This window comes from Lagenorhynchus albirostris, chromosome 10 (genome assembly GCF_949774975.1).
Source record: "Lagenorhynchus albirostris chromosome 10, mLagAlb1.1, whole genome shotgun sequence".
In the NCBI taxonomy this organism is placed as follows: Eukaryota; Metazoa; Chordata; class Mammalia; order Artiodactyla; family Delphinidae; genus Lagenorhynchus; species Lagenorhynchus albirostris.
In genome coordinates, this window is record NC_083104.1 from 36,411,279 (window position 1) to 36,432,266 (window position 20,988).

General features: G+C 55.4%; 1 protein-coding gene across 4 annotated transcripts; it reads left to right on the top strand.

Annotated features, from left to right (window-relative positions):
* The first annotated feature begins 3,462 nt into the window (after positions 1-3,462).
* SEMA3G (semaphorin 3G) lies at positions 3,463-20,190 on the top strand. 4 transcript variants are annotated; one of them, XM_060161663.1, is made up of 16 exons: positions 3,463-3,632; positions 5,412-5,572; positions 5,687-5,749; positions 5,941-6,060; positions 6,335-6,425; positions 6,547-6,663; positions 6,899-7,044; positions 7,245-7,359; positions 7,451-7,520; positions 7,800-7,944; positions 8,261-8,492; positions 8,587-8,678; positions 9,324-9,365; positions 10,101-10,329; positions 10,642-10,781; positions 19,984-20,190. In XM_060161663.1, exons 1-16 carry the CDS (start codon positions 3,524-3,526, stop codon positions 20,128-20,130), a joined length of 2,019 nt encoding a protein of 672 aa, XP_060017646.1. In that variant the 5' UTR covers positions 3,463-3,523; the 3' UTR covers positions 20,131-20,190. The 4 variants fall into 4 exon arrangements, with proteins under 4 accessions (XP_060017646.1, XP_060017643.1, XP_060017644.1 ...); XM_060161660.1 differs by lacking the exon at positions 19,984-20,190 and adding an exon at positions 12,101-14,829; XM_060161661.1 differs by lacking the exon at positions 19,984-20,190 and adding an exon at positions 12,104-14,829.
* The last annotated feature ends 798 nt before the right edge of the window (positions 20,191-20,988 follow it).

Sequence of the window (20,988 nt, forward strand, 5' to 3'; positions counted from 1 at the left end):
CAGGTGAACGGATAAAGAAGATGTGGTACATATATACAATGGAATATTACTCAGCCATAAAAGGGAATGAAATTGGGTCATTTGTAGAGACGTGAATGCATCTAGAGACTGTCATACAAAGTGAAGTAAGTCAGAAAGAGAAAAACAAATATCATATATTAACGCAAATAGGTGGAACCTAGAAAATGGTACAGGTGAACCGGTTTGCAGAGCAGAAATTGAGACACAGAAGTAGAGAAAAAAACGTATGGACACCAAGGGGGGAAAGCGGCGGGGGGTGGTGGGGGTGGTGGGATGAATTGGGAGATTGTGATTGACATGTATACACTGATGTGTATAAAATGGATGACTAATAAGAAAAAATATATAAATAAAAAATAAACATTAAAAAAATGAAAAAATAAAAGAAAACATACATGCACCCCAATGTTCATAGCAGCACTGCTTACAATAACCAAGACATGGAAGCAACCTAAATGTCCATTGACAGATGAATGGATAAAGAAAATATGGCATATATATACATATATATGCACAATGGAGTATTACTCAGCCATAAAAAAGAGTGAAATATTGCCATTAGCAGCAACATGGATGGACCTAGAGATGATCATACTGAGGGAAGTAAGTCAGACAGAGCAGGACAAACAATAATGATATTACTTATATGTGGAATGTAAAAAATAATACAGAGGAACTTATTTACAAAAGAGAAACAAACTCACAGACGTAGAAAACAAAATTATGGTTACCAAAGGGGAAAGGGGGAGGGATAAATTAGGAGTATGGGATACACATTACTATATATAAAATAAAAAGGATTTACTGTATAGCACAGGGAACTATATTCAATATCTTGTAGTAACCTACAATGGAAAAGGATCTGAAAAAGGATATATATATATATATATATATATATATATATGTATGTATATCTCCAAATCACTTTGCTGTACATCTGAAACTAACACAACATTGTAAATCAACTATACTTAGGAAAAAATAATTAATAAATTTTACAAATTTTTAAAAAGAAGCAATCACTGGAGCATCTCCCACTGTCCCTGCCTCTTTCTATTGAGGTTGCCTGGTTACTGCCTGCTGTCCTAAGAGGGTGTGGTTTCTGCTGGGTGGCCCTGCTGCCCATCACTTGGCCTGAGACAGCCGGCAGCTGTGGGACCTCCTGCAGTTCCTACTTTGTCCATTAGATGGCACAAGATGCCTTTGGCTGGGTCCATTGATCCAAGACACCAAGGGCACACATGGGGTCTTTTTCCCACCTGCAACCAGCAAGCAGAGATCTTAATTTTTTTTTTTTTTTTGGTTGTGCCACGCGGCTCGTGGAATCTTAGTTCCCCAGCCAGGGATGGAACCCAGGCCCTTGGCAGTGAAAGCACGGAGTCCTGCAGAGTCCTAACCACTGGACTGCCAGGGAATTCCCTGCAAGCAGAGATCTTCACAGAAGATTCTTATCCCCTTCCCAGACTGGGAACCAGACACAGAGAGGAAGAGCACCTGCTCGAGGCCACACAACAAGTTTAGCCCCTGCCACAGGCTGCTTTTCTGCGGTGTGGAACGGGCTGCCCCCACATCCTGTTCCAGTAGACCCAGGCCTCCCCTGCAGTCACAGCTGGGGGCTGGCTGAGCTTAGATCCCCAGGGTGAGCTGGCAGGTTGAGGAGTTGTTGGGCCTCCCACCCACAGCTGGTGGCCACATGCTGGTTGAGGGTCTGTCTGGCTCAATCTCTAGCCAGACATTGGCCCCCAGCCCGGGCTACTAGGCTGAAACATCTCCCCAGGGAGATGGACGCAGAGGGGCTCCACCCCTCCAAGGGCCTAGGGTATGATCATCATCATGGCAGCTGCTGCACAAGCACCCCTCACCAGTTTATAGAGCCTGTTACACCTAAGGTGGCTGGTCCCTGGCTCTGGAAGGAGGAGACTGAGACCCAGAGAGGGAAAGGCCTTGGCCAAGTTTCTTCAGGGAATCCAGAGGCAAGGTGGCCTCCCTGAGTAGCACTTTGCCCAATCCCAGGTCAAGAGGCATGTATATTTTGAGGGGAGATGGGGACAGGGAGACAGGGTCCCAGGTCCCTGGGTCCTTCTCATGCTGATTCAGAGACTGAGCTGTTTCTCTTTCAGGAATGAGATAGGAAGGGAGGTGGAGTCCCAGTACCCTCAGGAGCCTGAGAAGCAAGAGAGGGTCCCAGGAAGGGGCAGGACTGAGCAAGACCTGTTCTCAGGCTGCTGTGTGGCCTGGGCCACGTCCTTCATTCTCTGATGCCCCCAAGTTTCCTGACCACCATCTGAGGACCTGGGCTGGTAACTTGCAGGAGTTTCTAGAATCCTGGGAGTACCAGGATTCTTGCTCAAGGTGGAAATCTTAGCACCCAAGGCCTCAGATTCTGAGTGTAGGGGTCTGGAATGGGGTGGGGTGGCAGCTGTGGAGGGTGGAGACAGGGGCTGCTGTTGAGGGGGGGGAGGTCTCCCCACTTGCCCTACTCAACCCCTCAGCTCCATCTCCCACCTTGTGCCTCTTCTGTGACTCTCCTGTCCCCTGGATCAGAGCTCAGAGCAGAGGGAGTTGGGGCATGAGCACCCACCCTTCACCCTTGGGAAGAACCCACCACTTCCCTGGTGACGCTCTGGGCCCTGAGGCTCAGTGAGGACTAGAGACTGAGGGAAGCAGGGCAATAAGGGCTTCTCTGGCACAGGGTGAATCCTGTTCCCTGCCCCAGTGGGCTGGGATGGGGCCTGGAGGCCAGACACGGACAGGCCTGAACAGCCGGCAGCCGCGGGACCTCCTGCAGTTCCTACTTTGTCCATTAGATGGCACAAGATGCCTTTGGCTGGGCCCATTGATCCAAGACACCAAGGGTGGAGAAGTCTGGGCATTCATCTATTGCCAACTGCAGATCTGTGAAGTGTGGCCAGACCTCAAGCCCCCCATCCAGCCCCTTGGGCTGGAATGACTCCCCCCAGGCAATCGGGCCCTGCCTGGGGAACTGGGGAGCCTGACCAAGACTTCAGGGGGCTGGGCCCTTGGTGTCGGGGCCCAGGGCCCAGAATCAGTCTGTAGGGGTCTCTTTCATGGGCACCAGAGGGGCAAGGAGCAAAAGAGAGCCCAGCTAGACCCCCCTACCCAGCCCATCAACCTCTGATTTCCCTTCCAAGCTATTTCCCCCCTTGACATTTTGCTAGAGCTTAGGGACTTGGGTTTGTGGACATTTCTGTATAAACCACCCACAGCGCAGCTGGGAAGGAGTCTCCCAAAATGGGGAACTAGCTATTCTGACACAGAGGCATCAGCTGGGCCAGCCGAGGTGGAATGAGAGGCTGCAGGTAGATGGCAGGGCACTTGCTCCCTCCCTCTTCCTCCCCGCCTTCCTGGCCTGGGACGGGGTGGAGCTGTTGCCTTATAAGTGGCAGGCCTGGCGGCAACGGAGCAAACTACAACCAGCAGCAGCGGCAGTGGCAGGACCCAGGGCAGCTCTACAAGCAGCTTGGTGCCCCAGTTCCCCAGCATGGCCCCCTCAGCCTGGGCCATCTGCTGCCTCCTGTGGGGCCTCCTGCTCCGCGGTGGCAGCCTCAGCCCTGGCCCCAGCGTGCCCCGCCTGCGGCTCTCCTACCGAGGTAGGGCAGTGCGTACCCTGTTTGTGTGTGTGTCCCTGGGAGCCCCAGACCCTGCCATACCCCAGCTATGGGACTCCAGCCAGCCCAGGGCAGTCTGTTCTGACAGCAGGAGGGATGCATTCACTCCCAGCACAGGCTGTGGGAAGGACTTTACAGTCACTCCCTGGCATGTGCTCCCCGCTGGCCGCCAGAGGCAGGAGCCTGGGAGAAAGGCAGGGGGAGGGGGACAGGTCCTGGAAGACATGGCCAGGGTGGAGGTGGGAGAGACAGAGACACACTGGAAGAGAAACTGAGGGGACTGCTGAGAAAAGGAGAGAGACCTCAGCAGAGATGGGCAGAGAGAGATGGGGAGGGGGCAGAGAGGGCAGGTCTGGAGCATCTGTCTGCTCTCAGCTGGGCCCCTTGCCCAGGGCAGACAGTGGAGAAGAGGGCAGCATCCTGTCCCTCTCGTCCGCCCTGAAGTGGGGTCCCTCACCCTATGCCCCAGCCCTGTTCCCCCTCCTGCCTCTTGCAGCCCACTTTGCAATGCTGGCCTTTCCTCTTCCCCTCCATCCACGAGGCTCTTTGTAGCCTCCCTTCTTTGCCCATCCTGGCCCAGGAGGTTCCTCTGCAGATCTAACCTGATATGTTGTGCTGCAGCTGGCACAGGCCTCTTCTGAATCAGATGAGACAAAGGCTCTCCACAGATTCTTCTTCCTGGGGAAACCAGAGGGGTGATCACCTTCCCCCAGGAACCCCAGTCCAAGGAGGGAGACCCAGGCCTTCTCTGGAGAGTCGGAGGCAGGAGACATGGCTCCACTCTGGAGAGTCTGAAGGGAGTCACGGCGGGGGGTGAGGGGGCTGGTGGTTGTGGAATGTGGTCCTGCCCTGGGGCTGTGGCTTTGGGCTAAGTCTGGCTACAAGAAAAGGTTCAAATAGGGCAAATCTCCTCCAAAGTACTGTCAGGCATGGAGGGCTTCCTGGAAGAGGCTGTTAATGAGTTTGGGGATAGAGTGAGTGTTTGGGGATAGAGAGGATGACCTTTTGGGCTTGGATACCTCACCTTCCCAGTGGTGGCCATCGCCCCTTCCCACCACATCCTGCTGCTCTGCCCTTGCCCACCCATCATCTCCAGCTACCTAGCTGGACCCCAAGGACCTACTTCAGAATCCCCACCTCCTGGGGTCACCATACCCAGAGAGCCACTCCCACCCCTGGGGCCTGGTGGGCAGCGTCTATGGAAGAGAAAACCCTCTTTAGCCATATCGCTGGACCAGAGCCTAGAGATCCACCTGGCCATACCTGGCCTCTCCCACACCCAGGCCTTAGCCAGGTGCTCCCTCTGATGGAACGCTCTCCCCTGTCCATCTGCTTGTCCCACTGAGTCAGCCTTGTACGCTTCTCAGACCACCCACCCTTGCTCCAGGCTCTCCCAGTACTTCACCCAGCTTGCTGCCATAAGTTCTGCCAGTGGGGCCATCTTCCCTAGGGACTGGGTAGAGCACAGATGGGCCAGGGGGAAGGAGATGTTAACTGAATACCTGGGGGCCACGGAGTGAAGGTGTAGGGGGCAGGCCCCTGGGTAGTCTGGGCTGGGTGAGGGGCTCAGAGCCCCCTGTCCCACCCACCCCCAGGAGTCATTTCCCTGAAGCCCTCCAGCACCCCTTGCATGGAAACATTTTCCAGATGTGAGTGGGGGCGGGGATGGTGAATGCACAGCTGGGACACTCCACCTCCACAGATTGGCTAGAGAAGTGGGCTGAGCAGCAGGCCCTGACCCCCTCCCTCCCTCCCTCCTAGACCTCCTTTCTGCCAACCGCTCTGCCGTCTTTCTCGGTCCCCGGGGCTCCCTGGACCTTCGGGCCCTCTACCTGGACGAGTACCGGGACCGCCTGTTTCTGGGCGGCCGCGATGCCATCTACTCACTGCGGCTGGACCAGGCATGGCTGGATCCCCGGGAGGTGAGCTGGACTGACCGGGAAGCGGCTCTGTCTGAGAGCTGGGCAACTCCAGATGGGAGGCCAGCTGGGTCAACTGAGGCTATGAGGTCAGGGGTCATACAGGCTGTGTTTCAGGTGCTGTGGCCACCGCAGCCCGGACAAAGGGAGGAGTGTGTTCGCAAGGGAAGAGATCCTTCGGTGAGTGATGTCGGGAGTGACTGCCCCCCACCATGACCAACACCCAGCCCCTGAGCCCCAGGAGAGCCTGGGGCTGCTCCCCAGGTGCCTGTTCTGGGGCCACTTTAAGCAGATCTTGAAGGCTCCTGACGGTGCTGAAGAATCTACCCCCCCCGCCCTAGATCATCCTCCCACCCCCCTCCTCCCCCTAGGTGGAGTGTGCCAACTTTGTGCGGGTGCTGCAGCCCCACAACCGGACCCACCTGCTGGCGTGTGGCACTGGTGCCTTCCAGCCAACCTGCGCCCTCATTGCCGTTGGGCATCGTGGAGAGGTGAGCCGGCGCGGCCCCGCAAGGGACTGGGAAGCAGTGACATTTCCTCCCTGTTGTCTGAACGCTCCCCATTGAGCCTGGGTCAGGGCAGAGGGGTCAGAGCCTGAAAGGCACCTTTGTGCCAGGGAGCTGACCCTGCCGGCAAGGTCCTGAATGAGGGCGCCTTCCGCCCACCCCCACTCTCCAGCCGCAAGCGATGGGCAGCAGCCGGGTTGGGGCTGGCTCTGCTTTCCTAGGTGACGCCTCTTCTCCCTCCCTCCCTCCCTCTCTCCAGCATGTGCTCCGTCTGGAACCCCGCAGTGTGGAAAGTGGGCGGGGGAGGTGCCCACACGAGCCCAGCCGTCCCTTCGCCAGCACCTTTGTAGGTGGGTGATGCCCAGGTCAGGGCGGGCATGACAAGGGTGGGAGCCGGCCAATGTCACTGGGATGAGATGGGGTCTGGGTACAGGGCCTGGCCCTCCTCCCCTGATCCTACCCTCACCCTAGGAGGGGAGCTGTACACGGGCCTCAATGCCGACTTCCTGGGGCGTGAAGCCATGATCTTCCGGAGTGGGGGTCCCCGACCGGCCTTGCGTTCTGACTCTGACCAGAACCTCCTGCACGGTGAGCCCAGGGGTCTGCTGAGGGCAAGGCTGGCTGGGGTCTGCCCCTGGCACTGGCAGGGAGGTGGGAGAGCTGACGCTGGAGTGGGGACCAGAGGGGCAGCCCATCCCCACTCACTGCCTGGGACTCCAGCCTCCAGTGGGGTCCCTGCACCTCTTCCCCTCCTCACTGGCTCACCCCCCACCCTGTTCCTCCTCTGTGAGGCCCCCACCAGCTTCACCGTGTTAACTCACAGAGCCCAGGTTTGTGATGGCCACCCGGATCCCTGACAACTCCGACCAGGACGATGACAAGGTGTACTTCTTCTTCTCGGAGACAGTCCCTTCACCTGATGGAGGCCCGGGCCGTGTCACTGTCAGCCGCGTGGGCCGCGTCTGTGTGGTGAGAGCTGTGGCAGGGACAGTGAGGTTCACATCCTGGCCGTATGTGCCTTCCCAGACCTGTCCCAAACTGCAGCAGTAGGCAAACTGAGGCGAGGGTGTAGAGCCAACATCCATGCCTCCCCCACAAGGGTGAGGGTGGAGGAACAGGAGGAGGGGCCTGTCCTTGGGACACAAGGCTGACTGGTCCCCACTCCCCAGAATGACGCAGGCGGCCAGCGGGTGCTGGTGAGCAAATGGAGCACCTTCCTCAAGGCCAGGCTGCTCTGCTCCGTGCCTGGCCCTGGAGGTGCCGAGACCCACTTTGACCAGCTGGGTAAGGGCATGGCCAGGACAGCCTGGGTGAGGGCTGGGGAGGGCTCAGAGCCAGTGAGTGGCGGGCATTGGTCGTGGCCTTCTGTCTTCAGAGGACGTGTTCCTGCTGTGGCCCAATTCAGGGAAGAGCCTGGAGGTGTACGCTCTGTTCAGCACAGTCAGGTGGGCACACGGCCTCCCCTCCCCTCCACCCCGGCCCCGTCTCTGCACTGCAGCCTCCCCTGTTGAGCCCCTGCCTTCACGTCCGGCCTCGCCATGGGTCCCCGTCTCTGTCCCTGACTCGGTGACTCCGTGGCTGTACTCTCTGCCTGGGGGTCCTCGTTTTCTGGTCTCTGCTGACTGCAGGCACCATCATCCTCTGTCCTACCTATGGAACCAGGCTGCCCCCTTCCCGCCTCTGACAGCCTCCCTGGCCTGACTGTCCCTGTCCGCCCTTGGCAGTGCTGTGTTCCAGGGCTATGCCGTCTGCGTGTACCACATGGCTGATATCTGGGAGGTCTTCAAGGGGCCCTTTGCCCACCAAGATGGTCCCCAGCACCAGTGGGGGGCCTATGCGGGCAAGGTACCCTTTCCCCGTCCTGGTGTGGTAAGTATCTGCCTGGGACCAGGGCAGGGAAGAGGGCTGAGTAGATGCCAGGAGGGGCTCTGCCTGAGGACAGGCCTGTGTCTGCATGCAGCCCCAAGGCAGCGGCTGAGCTGGGGCTCCAGAGCAGCTGGGCTGGGTGGGGTGAGGATGGGAGCAGAGCCCAGACCACACTAAGGAGTCTCTCCTACAGCATGAAGGGTCCACAAGTGGTCCCTCTGAGGTTGGCGTGCCCAGCCAGTGGAGCCTAGAAACAGACTGGGGTGGGGAATGTGACATCACAGGCAGCTTCAGGCACTCCCTTTGCTGCTGCCCACAGTGCCCCAGCAAGATGACCGCGCAGCCAGGACGACCCTTTGGCAGCACCAAGGACTACCCGGATGAGGTGCTGCAGTTTGCCCGAGCCCACCCACTTATGTTCCGGCCAGTGCGTCCTCGGCGGGGTCGCCCCGTCCTCGTCAAAACCCACCTGGCCCAGCAGCTGCGTCAGATCGTGGTGGACCGCGTGGAGGCAGAGGACGGGTCCTATGACGTCATCTTCCTGGGGACGGGTGGGTGGGCTGAGTGGGGTGGCCGGGCAGGGGAGGTGTGTGAGGACCTATGCTGCCCCTTCCTCTCCCACTGACACCTCCTCCCCTGCCCCAGACTCAGGCTCCGTGCTCAAGGTCATTGCCCTCCAGGTGGGGGACCCTGATGAACCTGAGGAGGTGGTTCTGGAGGAGCTCCAGGTGTTTAAGGTGAGTGGGGGCAACTGATGGGAAGGGTCCCCTCAAGCCCCGTCCCTGCGTCTAGGCCTGGCTACGAGAAAGCAGGAGCAAAGTACAGGAGGGAGATGGGCCTGCTGTACTGAACCTGAGGCCAGTGGGGAGTGAAAGTGATGACGCTCACTACTGCAGAGGCCTTGCCAATGCTTCAAAATGACTGCAGGGCCTGGAGACGCAGTCTGTGAGCTGAGAGCTGGGGGGCCCAGTGACGGATGGCCAAGGCGATCACCCCTAGACAAAGCCCTGCCAGGGGCTGCCAAGTTGCACTGAGGGGCAGCTGACACCCCAAGTCCCCAAGGGGTTCTGTTGACCCCTCTATAGAGTCAGACAGGGCATCATCTGTGTTTGGGGAACTGTTGTGCTTCCCCACATGGGATGGGTGATTTGGGACAGCTGCCTCATTGCTGGGGAACAGGACTGTGGGAGGGGACGCCAGAGCTTTGTGCTTGTAGCCAAGCCTTGGAGGCCAGCCAGGGAGAGAGGACCTTTCTAACGTAGGAGAGACTGTCTGGCCTTAGTTGCCAGGGAGTGCACTGACCTGGGAAAAAGATGGTTTCCACCCAGAGTCTGGAAGAGGCTGAAAACAGGGACGCAGGGGAGGTCTTCCTTCTTTCCCAGGTGCCAACACCCATCACTGAGATGGAGATCTCCGTCAAAAGGGTAAGAGTAGCTGACATCTCTCCCCACTCCTCCTTCCTCTCCACCTGTCTCCTGAAGTTTCCCTGAGCACTGCTGTTGTCTGATGGAAAGCTGGGTCACAGCAGGCCCTGGGGCTGCCTGATTAAGCCCTGCAATGAGGGTTGAGAGTTCAGCTGGGAGCTGAGATTCCCACGCATGAAACCAGTGGGAGTGGGAGGCCCGGAGTAAGTGAGCATGTGTTCAGATAAGGGGAGATCCACAAAGGCCGTTTCCTCAGGGGAGACAAAAACGTGCTTGAAAACAAGATGCAGATTTTAAATCAAATAGACTTTAGAGGCCTGCTGTGTGTCCTTTTGCAAGTGGCAAAATCTCCCCAAGTTCATCTGCCCCAGTTCATCTTTGGGTAAATGTCGACTTTTGTACTGGGATTGCTTAAAGCAGAGCTCACCTCCAAAGTCAGGGGCAAGACAGGATAAAGGCCATTGGGGTAGAGGGCAAAGGTCTGCTGCCGCGAGGGTCTGGAGAAGCCCCTTAGAGAAAAGACCCCAGGTGTGCCCCATTCCCTCCACGTCCTAACATAGGATCTGATGTAGATCAGGTGGGTGATAAACATTTTTTCTTCTGGGAATGCACTCGGGAGGTTCTGGAAGACTCTTGCAAATGTCAGGGGTCTCAGGAAAGCCAAGGGAGCTGAGAGCCTAGCTGCTTGCAGGCAGAGCACAGGCTCACCTTGGGCTCTGCCTATGTTCCTCCCAGCAAATGCTGTATGTGGGCTCGAGGCTGGGCGTGGCCCGGCTGCAGCTGCACCAGTGTGAGACTTACGGCAGTGCCTGTGCAGAGTGCTGCCTGGCCCGGGACCCGTACTGTGCCTGGGATGGTGCCTCCTGTACCCGCTACCGGCCTGGCACCAGCAAGCGCCGGTTCCGCCGGCAGGACATCCGGCATGGCAACCCTGCCCTGCAGTGCCTGGGCCAGAGCCAGGAGGGTGAGTGGCAGCGGGCATGGGGGCGCCAGCTGGGCTCTCACAGGGCCCCCACTCACCCCTGTGGCCTGGGCTTGACCCCTGTGAAGTATGGCCTCAGGCCGTTCTTGTAGTAACAGGCAGTCCTCAGTTTCCGTACGTGGGCAGCTCCTGTCAGCATATAGGTTAGGGTCTTTGGGCAGAGTGAGCGGCTTAGGGATCAGTAGACACCTAGGTCCCTGTCGCATTCATGGGGGCTCCTGGACTGAGGGAGTCAGTGGGTGGTCCCAGGGGTCCTATAGTTCCTGAGCTGAGCCCACCTCCAAATCCTTCCAGAGGAGACTGCGGGACTCGTGGCGACCACCACAATCTACGGCACAGAGCACAACAGCACCTTCCTGGAGTGCCTGCCCAAGTCCCCCCAGGCCGCTGTGCGCTGGTTCTTACAGAGGCCAGGGAACGAGAGGCCTGACCAGGTGAGCAAGGACCCTGGCTCCAGCCTGCCTGTGTCCTGAGGTCATACCCCTCCATGAACTCTGGGGGGAACTTGCCAAGATCAACTTAAGAAAAGTATGTATTAAAGCCCCTGGGGTGCCTAGAAGGAGGTGCCCCTGTTCCTGCCATCTGGGAACACCCAGGCCAGATGTGGTAGAACTTCTCCAGTGACAGGGAGCCCACAAACTCCTGGGCACTGAGCTAGGCTCTGTCTGAGAGCTGGGTAGCAGAGATAGAAGAGAGGAAAGGGGTCTAGGCTGGTCAGGAATGCCTCCATGCTTACACATATGGCTCATCTTCGAAGGGGTCTCTTCCGCAGGGGTTCTTGGTCCTCCTCTGCCTTAGGCCTGGGCCCCTGATCACTGGCCCTTGCACACACACCTCTACCACACACAAACACTCACACACTGCCTGGCCCCACACGTCCTCCCTGGAGTCCAGCTGTCTGCCTAGGCCCTCTCCTCCCCCATCCAGAAAAGTCTGTCAAGCCCAGAGATGGCTTCAGTCTGGGGCCTGAGGCTGGGTGTGGGTGGGGGCAGGGTGAAGAACCATTCACAAGCCACTCCCGCGGGTAGGGAAGAGGAGGGAGTGGGTTGATTACAGGAGGGGCTCTCCTTCCAGCTTGAGAACTGGAGGAGGCCAGCCTTGGGCCAGCTGTTGGGCTGGGCACTGAGAAGTCTCCCCCAGTGGGGAAGGGACAGGGGAGCGATGAGATGGAGTTACACAACACTCACCACCCAAGCAGTGCTGCCTCAAAGTACACATGTGTGGACTAAAGCCCAGACAGGGTCCAGGCCAGAGACAGGGCTGGATCGGAACCGTGTTCCACCTGTGATGGGGCTGTGGGCCCTGCACTGTGGGGGGAGTGGGCAATGCAGACCAAGACAGGGAGGGCTGTGTGTGTGTGTGTGTGTGTGTGTGTGTGTGTGTGTGTGTAGAATGGAGGGGAGCTCTTGTCCTTGGTCTGGGGGTATAGCCCCCCTGAGTAAAAGCCCATAAATACTCTTTAACACTCTGTTCCCTGGGAATATGTGCCAGGGCCCCCCAAGGCCAAGACAGGGGATCCAGAGCTCTGAGTAGGGGAGAAACCAGTCAGTCAAATCTTTGAGAAGGCCCTATCCTGGATTATGGGAAGGTGAGTCCCTGCCTGCAATTAGCTCACGGTCGAGGATGCTGAGCCAGCCAAGCTGCTGGGGAGGGGAGAATGAGCCCTGAGATGGCAAATTTGGAAAAGCAGGGGCAGAGAAGCTGATGGTGCAGGCCCTGCTCCAGGTGCCCTCACGCCCTCCCACACCCCCAGCAGGTGAAGACAGATGAGCGCATCCTGCAAACGGAACAGGGGCTGCTGTTCCGCAGGCTCAACCGCCTGGATGCGGGCACCTACACCTGCATGACGCTGGAGCACGGCTTCTCCCAGGTGGTGGTCCGCCTGGCTCTGGAGGTGATCATGGCTGCACAGCTTGACACTCTGTTCCCCGGGGAGCCGAGGCCAGAGGAGCCTGCAGCCCAAGGAGGCCCGGCCTCCACCCCCTCCAAGGCCTGGTATAAGGACATCCTGCAGCTCATCGGCTTCGCCAACCTGCCCCGGGTGGAGGAGTACTGTGAGCGTGTGTGGTGCCCCTCCCGCAGCCGAGGCCGCAGCAAACAGGCCAAGGGCAAGAGCTGGGTGGGGCTGGAACTAGGCAAGAAGGTAAAGAGCCGGGTGCAAGCCGAGCGTAATCGGACACCCCGGGAGGTGGAGGCCACATAGAAGAGTGAGGAGGAGGGCGTGGTCGGGATGGGCCAAGCGGCCAGCAGGAGCCCCCAGCCTCTCCCACCCACCCAGCTAGGGCAGAGGGGGCCAACATGCCTGATTGCCTCTTAGAGATGGGAATCTCTGCCCCCAGACCCCTACCAGGCAACCCACAGGATAGGCTGGGGCCTGATGGAGGGCCTTATGTCCTGGGCCTGTTCCCTGCCGCTCTCTGTGCTCTCAGTCCCAGGCTGGAGCCAGCACCCTCGGGCTGCTGGCAACTCCAGTGGGCCTGCTATTTGTTCTTGAACGAGGCCCCCAGAGCACATTTCCACTTGTGCCGGAGGCAAGAGGGCTGGGTGATTTTTACCCAGCCTGCAGAACAATGGCCATTCTGAGTGACCCTTAGACTGGGTGTGTGGGTGCAGCTGAGGAGGTGTCTGGGCAGGGGGCCCTCAGGCAGCTGAGGAGGGTGGAAGTTGCCTCTAAGCTAGTACCTGCTAAGAAGACCTACCCTGACTGAGGTGGGGAGGGAAAGTGGAGGCGCTGAGAAGGTGGAACCGCAAGACCCCCTCACGCTTTGTGCCCTGATATCTTGGTAGTTCCCTGCCACTCCACAACCCCTCTTCTGCATCTCAGAATCACAGAAGCATAGACTACTAGAGCTCCCTGGGACCTGGGGATGGTCTGGACCTCCCAGCCTGACATCCCTTCATCGGGTCTCGGAGCAGCCAGGCCAGGTTTCCTGGGATGCCCACACCCCCTGATGGGATTGCCCCTCCCCACCATCAGGGTCTCCATGTTGATGAGCAGGGAGGGGGTGAATTCTAGGAGAATGTTATCCCCCAACTCTGTGGACTAGAGATAGGGAGAGGGGAGCTGGGGAAGGGTGGGGTGTTTCGAGGAGTGGGCTGTCTTTCCCAGGGCAATGCAAGCTGACCCACAGCCTGGGAGGGTGGGGACGTGGCAGCTCTAGGAGCAAGCTGCAGCTGGTGGTCAGGACAAGGGGCAGGGCTTTGCCTGGGAGGCCACAGAAGACTGAGGCTTTTGAGATGGGGAGAGGGTGGGAGACCCTAGGACCGCCTATGGGACCCAGGGGCGGGCATTCTCAAGGACTCCAGAAGGCATCAATTAGCCCAGGAGCCAGATGTTTCCCACCCTGGGATCTTTGGTTTCTGCTAAATAAGGGTTTGTCACGGATGGTTCATTTATGAAGCCTTTTTTTCTTTTAAGGGAAAAAAAATGTAGGGGGAAGCTTCTAAGTCCTGCTGGTTCTTGGGGGGTGCTGCTGGCTCAGGTGGCCAGGACGCAATCTGTCTGGGCGTGTAGGGAGGTGTTTTTGCCATCAGCAGTAATGTGTTTCTTGGGCTGGGGAGCATGGAGGAGGAGGAGGAAGAGGACTAAATGAAAAGTTGTTCCCAGCCTGCATGTGAACAAGTCAGTGACGCACAAAACCGACAGGAGGGAGACAAGAGCATCAGGTTTGAGATTCCCTCCATTAAAAACCAAGATGAAGGAAGGAGGAAAAAACAGATAAAAAGCAAGACAGGGCTTCCTGCCCCACTGAACTCAAACCCAGACTCTGTCTGCCTTGGATTTTATCCGAGCCACCCCCGCACTCCTTCCCCCCACCCCCCCAGCCCCTACCACCTCTAGAGAACTGGAGTCCGAAAAAGGCCCCTCTTCCCATCTTTGCAGAGTGAGTGAACCAGAAGCACTGAGGTTAACCTGACAGCACTCTGGGAAGCCTCTGGCCTGGGGTAGCTGTGGCTGGGATGTCAGCACGTAAAAGCAGAGGAGGAGGACCGTGGGGGGGAGGAGGAGAGAGAGGTCATGGAAGAGGGTGGGGAGACAGCGCAGAGCCCCAGGAATGGGTGTCAGAGCTGCAGCCAGCTCTGCCCCTCTATCCCAGGCTCTGCGCTGGCCGCTAGGCTGGATCCCCTGGGGAAGTTACTCTGGAAAACAGAGGGAGAAGGAGTTAAAAATCCTGAACGAGGAACACCTGCGCTTGGAAAATTATGGACAGCTTCTACTGGTCCATACCCCACCCCCGCCCCGCTTCCACGGTACCGTGTGTTATTCACTCCTGGAAATGCTTCTATGTGTGAATTCTATTTTTGTATTCATATGTTGAGATGAGCCTTGTGGTTTCTGTCTTCAAAGCACGCTTCTCATAATTACTATTCTTTTTATCGTCACCACCCCTGAGAGCTGGTGAGGATAGCACAGGGGTTTTCCACACAACCTGCAAGGAAAGGAATGAAGTTAATACTTACATCACATAATTATTACCACTATTGTATCTGTGTATTTCTGTACTAAATTAACTGATGCCATTTGTGTGAGCTGGAAATGAGGGGCTTTCCCTGTCCTTTCCAGGAGGGAGAAACCACCCTGGGTGGCATTTTCTAGACGGGAAGGAGATGGGTATCAGAGGAAGGAAGGAGTCAGAGGGCTTTGCCTATGAAGCTGAGATTGCTTATTAAATTAGGAAAATCCTGTCCCGCGGGCTTCTGAGACTTCTTGGAACTTCAGGAAAACCTTGAGCCAGGGGTAAAAAATGCTGGCGAAGGGCAGCTGGGCACGTAGGCAGCACTGCTCCTTTTTCACAATAACACTTGACTTTGTGATAGCGACACTTGGCCTGGTGCCTGTCTTCATCAGCCACATACCAACGTATATTAAGACCACTGTGCTCTTGCCTGGGGGGCCAGGCTGTGCTGTGGGAGCTGCAGCTTTGGCAGAGGAGGGGGAGCCCCAGAGTCTGGCCTGCGGGGCAGGATGCAGGAGACGCCTCTCCCCCAGCCCCACTCCCCCAGTGACATCATGATCCTGCCCAAAGAGCAGACTCCACTGGTGCTGGAGGGAGATAGGTAAAGGCAGGGATGCTTTAAAGATGGGAGGGACATCACCCCACCTCACCACAGAGGTTAGCCTCTTGCTTGGATGGCCTCCTCAATCTGTGCTATGGACTAGGGGGCTTAACAGTCATCAGTCCCATCTTGCAGCCCAGGCCCTGGAGCAGGACCCCTGCTTTCACCTCCTGGACCCTGCACAAGCACCCAGGCCTCACAGAAAGTGAAACCCTGTTGCCCGGCCTCGGGCAATCACCACCCATCTGAGAAGCATCATCAGAGCACCATTTGGTATGGAATGCTGGGCTGGGAGGCTGTGTGAATGCAACCTCAGAGCCCCCTTCTCTCCTCTGGTGCACGGTGCCTCTGCTCCCACATCACCACCCCCCACACCCTGAAGACCCCTTGGGCATGGACTTCCCCCAGCCCCTCACCACCACCCTCATCTCCAGCCCTATTTCCTGCCTCAGGGATTTCACTCTATCTTCCTCTCCCAGCTTTTTCCTCTAAGTCTCATACTTCCCCTGGTCTTTGGTCCTGTTTCATGATTTCCCAAACAGGTTTAGAACTGGAAAGGGGCTTCGAGAAAGGGGCTAGTCAAAAGTTGTCCTTTGGAACAACTGTCTCATGAGATCCTCGACAATGGTCAAATAAACATGGGATTTCTCTCCCCTTAGCCCCTACAGAGCTGTGCACTGCCTGCTTGCTTGCCCTGTGAAATCCCTGAGGAGCTCACAATGATTTCTCGTTAATTGGCATGCCTACTATGTGCTACATGATCCTCCAAAACATGTGGCCCTCTATCCTTTTTTTTTTCCCATGGAGCAGTTACCACCTCATGTTTCTAATGTTTTGAAGAGCATACTTTGGGAAAATGCTGGTTAGATTAATTCCCTCCCTTTACATTTGAGATTAATTTATTAATCTCTGCCTTCTAAGCCTGTAAACTCTGGAGCCCCTGACTTCGCAGATGGAATAGCCACATCTTGGTTTCCCATGGCTGGCACCAGAGCAGGACCTGCCACCCCAGGACCAGGGCTGCCAAGCTGCCAGTCTGCTGTCCCTTGGGCCTGGACTCTGCCCTGCCTCTGGCTCCTGTTCTCCCACAGCCAGCCTGCCTCCCCAGCCCATTTCCTACTCCTCCTGTGTCTGGCATCATCCACTGTGGAGGGCTGGGATTCACCCCAAGCTTGTGGCTGTCCTGCAGTCCAAAAGACTAGTTTCTAAGGAAAGGTGAGGGGCAGGGTAGGGGCAGAATAAGGGCAGAAAACAGCCCTTTTCACTTTCTCAAATGGCTTCTGTGTTTCCCTTTCATTCAGCTAAACCTGGGTCAGGTCCCAGACACCCATAGAATCCTCCAGCTTCAGGAGTGGGCAGGCAGCAGCCATCAGGAGGCAGGTCTGTCTCCTGCCAGGTTATCTTCTCTGTGGGCTCACAATGGCCCCAGATGCAGCTAGAGCCAGGTAGGTCGCAGAGAACTCTCTCGTGCCTCTGCAGTCCAGCAAACTGAGGTGTCTCCAGCTAGCCACATCTCCTTATAAGTAGCAGACAGTTGCTCAGAAACAGACCAATTTCCACCCAAGTTAAGGATTAACCCCAGCCTCACCCAAGTACTAGTCTGCAGGGGCTCTGGCAAGGAGACAATTTCAATACACGCCAGGATCAAATCCCCAGGGATTTCTGAGATTACAAACTTGGCCCTGGTGTGCAGAAAGAAGGAATGAGTGGGGCTAGGTTTGGATATAATACCTGCTAAAGAGCTCAAGGATTGTTGGACCCCCACCCTGGCTCCTCTTCCAGACTCACCTACCCTCCTGGTGCACAGGAGATGAAGTAACAGCAGCTGTGGCCCTGTGTCCACTTCCCACTGCCCAGCCCCAGCCTGCCTTTGTGTGAGTACCACTGCTGGCCCCCTCTTCCTTAGAGGCTGTGTCCTAATGAAGCCTTTCACTTTCCCTGCTGGATTTTCATTAAGGAAACTCCTGGTTCCTCAATGATGCCTTTAAAAAAATCATTCTCCACTGAGGATTGGAAATGCTGCACAGTCTCTAGGGAGGCCTTGAAAGGGATGCCCACCTTCACCCTCACACCAGGCCCCCAGCAGTCAAATAGTAGCTTGTACTCAGGGATTCTGCTATGAGGAGGACTCAGGTGACCAGTCTTGACCCCTTTCCCCCAGGGACAAAGATGACTGGAGCACACCCTAAGCCATCCCAATGGGGTGTGTTTCACCGCCAAGAACATCCCATTGGGCAGAGAGGGAAGACCAGGGCAAGGGGACAGTTGTGGGCTGGAGAGGATTCCGAAGTGAATCAAGAGACCTAAAGCAGAGTCCAAGTGTCTGCCATCAAATGGAGGAGACAGTATTAAGAGACACTTAAAGCCCAGATTTGCCTGTTAGAAGGACAAGGGGTCTCTGCTCTCACAGATAAAGGTATAGAAGAATGACATGGCAGACCAGCAGCTTGCTTTATGGGCATGACCTCATCTGTTCACTCTGCCCCCTCCCCACCCCACCCCCCCAGCTGATAAGAATCTGGTGCTGTTTCCTGTAGTCCAAGGGTCTCAGACAATGGTGTGAACGGCTGGCCCTACTGGAAAGGACCATTGTTCAGGGAAGAAAAAACAACACACTAGCACAAAGCCAGGGCAGGACCTGCCTAAATATAAGGGCCTGTTAACATATCTATGATTTCCAAGTGAGGGGACACAATGGGGAATTGTTTCTGGAGAGACTAGGTTCCCCTCCAGAATGCTCCTGGGGGCTGGGGATGGCTTTGATGGCCCAGACAGGTCTCAGATGCTCTGTGAGGGACAGACATTGATGGCGCAGATGTCTTCCTGTTTATTAGAGGTGCACTTCAGGGCAGGCCCAAGGAACAAGTTTATACCAAAGACAAGGGGGAGAAGCTCCTGGGCTTCACTCCCTCTGTGGAGGCCTCATGCTGTCACACTGCTCAGAGACCCCAGGGCTAGAGGTGGTTTGCTAGGGAAAAGTGAGATTATTTTCTGAAAAACATCAACTCTTTGGTTTATGGCCTGCAATTGCCATGTTGCTTTTTGGAAAAAATGTACAACGCATGAGACCCTTGCAAATAGCCAACGCCTCTGGAATGGGGCTCCCTGGCTTAGTCTGTTAGGGAGCCTTCTCATACCTAGGAGCCCTTGTGATACTGCAATTCACCTCCAGTCAGCCTGGAAGCACACAGGGAGCTGACGCTGTGTCCCTGGGGTCAGGGCCAATGGAGGTGCTGTTTCTCATAGCAACCTCCTGCCCTGCCAACAAGAAGTTAGAGCCTTTGAACCACCAACCAAAGTCCCTGATGTCAGAGAGAGAGAGAAAGAGAGAGAGAGAGAGAGAGAGAGAGAGAGAGAGAGTGTGTGTGTGTGTGTGTGTGTGTAGCAGGAGAGTAGGGCAGAAGAGGAACAGAATCATATTACCCATTCCCCTTGGGACTGGCAGTCCCCATTTTTAGGGGTGAGAGGAGGGCAGCTGGGGTTAGGAGGATCACTTTGGGTCTGGGAGACCATGAAGGCAGTCCTATCTGAGGACCTGACCTATGATAGAAGTGTCATTAGTAACATCTATACTAACCTCTAGATATAACAGGAGCACAACTCATGGATAAACTTGAATGGATGTGTTTAGAACAAGTGAATAGCAGTAAGTCCTGTGCAATCCCCAAATAGAAGCAAGTTTTCATAAGCCCTTCACAACCTTCCACACCTATAATCTTCTTCCTCAACATGCTCACAGTGCCCTCTGGTGTTTGACAGTAAAACATCAGGTTTATGAACGCGGGGTTTGAGCACATCCAACAATTCAGTAGACATCAGACTGCCTCTGCATGTGGGGTCCCGAGCCAGACACCATGAGGGGGAGAAAGGTTAATAAGACAGAAAGGTCCCTTCCCATAAGGGGCTTCCAATCTAGAGGGAGAGACAATTATGGGACCAGATGGAGAATGACATAGGCTATAATAGGGGTATAAGCAGAGCTCAGGGAGAGTGCCTAGGGATGAAGAAGTGGCCCTTATGCTGGATCCATCAGGCTGAGGATAGAGGTTATGGCTCTCCAGACTGCAAAGCTCATGCTCAGGGCCCAGTATTTCAGGGTAGCCATGGCAGAGTGCCCATGGAAGGGCTTAGATGTCCATCTCAGCGGGAGCCATCCTAAGTAAAGAGCTAGCAGATGTTTTATGGCAATTAACAGAAGAGTTAAGGATGGATATGCCAAGCAAAGCAAGTGGATATAGGAAACCATGCAGAGAGAAGGCTTTTGCTGCAGTCCTGTGAGGCACAGGGGTCTGAGCTCAACACTGGCAGTGGGATGGAGAGGAAGGCAAACATTTGAAAAATAGTCAAATTGACAAGAAAGAGGGTGGTTGAGCAGAAAAGGAAACATAAGGAGATTCTGAGGTTTCTGGCCCTAGTTCATGGTTCCCACAAAGGTAAGAATTAGAGGAAGCGGAGCAGGTGCTTTGGGGAATTTTTATTTGATGTCTATTCCTACCCTCCCCAAGTGAACTATATGTTCTAGGTCCTAGGTTATAAAATGGTAATTAATTCTAATAGACACATCATTTGTGAAAACAGGTATTTAAAATATACAAGATGAGGGCTTCCCTGGTGGCGCCGTGGTTGAGAGTCCGCCTGCCGATGCAGGGGACACAGGTTCGTGCCCCGGTCCGGGAAGATCCCATATGCCGCGGAGCGGCTGGGCCTGTGAGCCATGGCCACTGAGCCTGCGCGTCCGGAGCCTGTGCTCTGCAACGGGAGAGGCCACAACAGTGAGAGGCCTGCATACCGCAAAAATTAATAAATAAATAAATAAATAAAATAAAATATACAAGATGAGCCTGGGGCATCTTGTAGTGCCAAAAAGTAAAGAAGTGCTCAAAACCAAACCAAACCAAACAAAAATGAAACACACAATAATGGCAGTATGTGAAAAGGAATAGGAGTCCCAATGGCCAAAGCTAGAACAATCTGAGCAACAAAATAAAGTAGTATTGGATTATAAACCAAAGTATAATATACATATCCATGAGTCCACACTGATATACATGGTTGAATAAATAAATACGTGGGAGAGGATAGGTAAATCTCCCATGCTGAAGAATTCCAAATAATACATGTAGATAATCTGTCCTTAAAAAGGGAGGGGGCATAAATCCCCACTCATTAATTGTGGGCTGAACAGAGTGGCTTCTTTCCAAAATTTACAGTACATAAAGAGGGAAAAGGAGTAACTTTTTCTGGAAAAACTTGGCAAACACTAACTTGGCCAGATGACCAAGATCAACATCAACAGTGATAAGTCATGTTGATCGTATGTAACTTCAATTTGATGCGATGAAAATGGCACTTTACCTGTGTGGTCTTCCTCCCTCAAACCCATAACTCCAGTCTAATCATAAGAAAAACATCAAGGACTTCCCTGGTGGCCCAGTGGTTAAGAATCCGCCTGCCAATGCAGGGGACACGGGTTCGAGCCCTGGTCCGGGAAGATCCCACATGCCATGGAGCAACTAAGCCTGTGTGCCACAACTACTGAGCCTGTGCTCTAGAGCCCATGAGGCACAACCACTGAAGTCCGCG

Coding starts and splice junctions, on each gene's coding strand:
- SEMA3G (XM_060161660.1), top strand. CDS start 3,524: ATGGCCCCCTCAGCCTGGGCCATCTGCTGCCTCCTGTGGGGCCTCCTG. Junction 5,573..5,686: donor CATGGCTGGATCCCCGGGAG/GTGAGCTGGACT, acceptor GCTGTGTTTCAG/GTGCTGTGGCCACCGCAGCC. Junction 7,045..7,244: donor GCGTGGGCCGCGTCTGTGTG/GTGAGAGCTGTG, acceptor CCCACTCCCCAG/AATGACGCAGGCGGCCAGCG.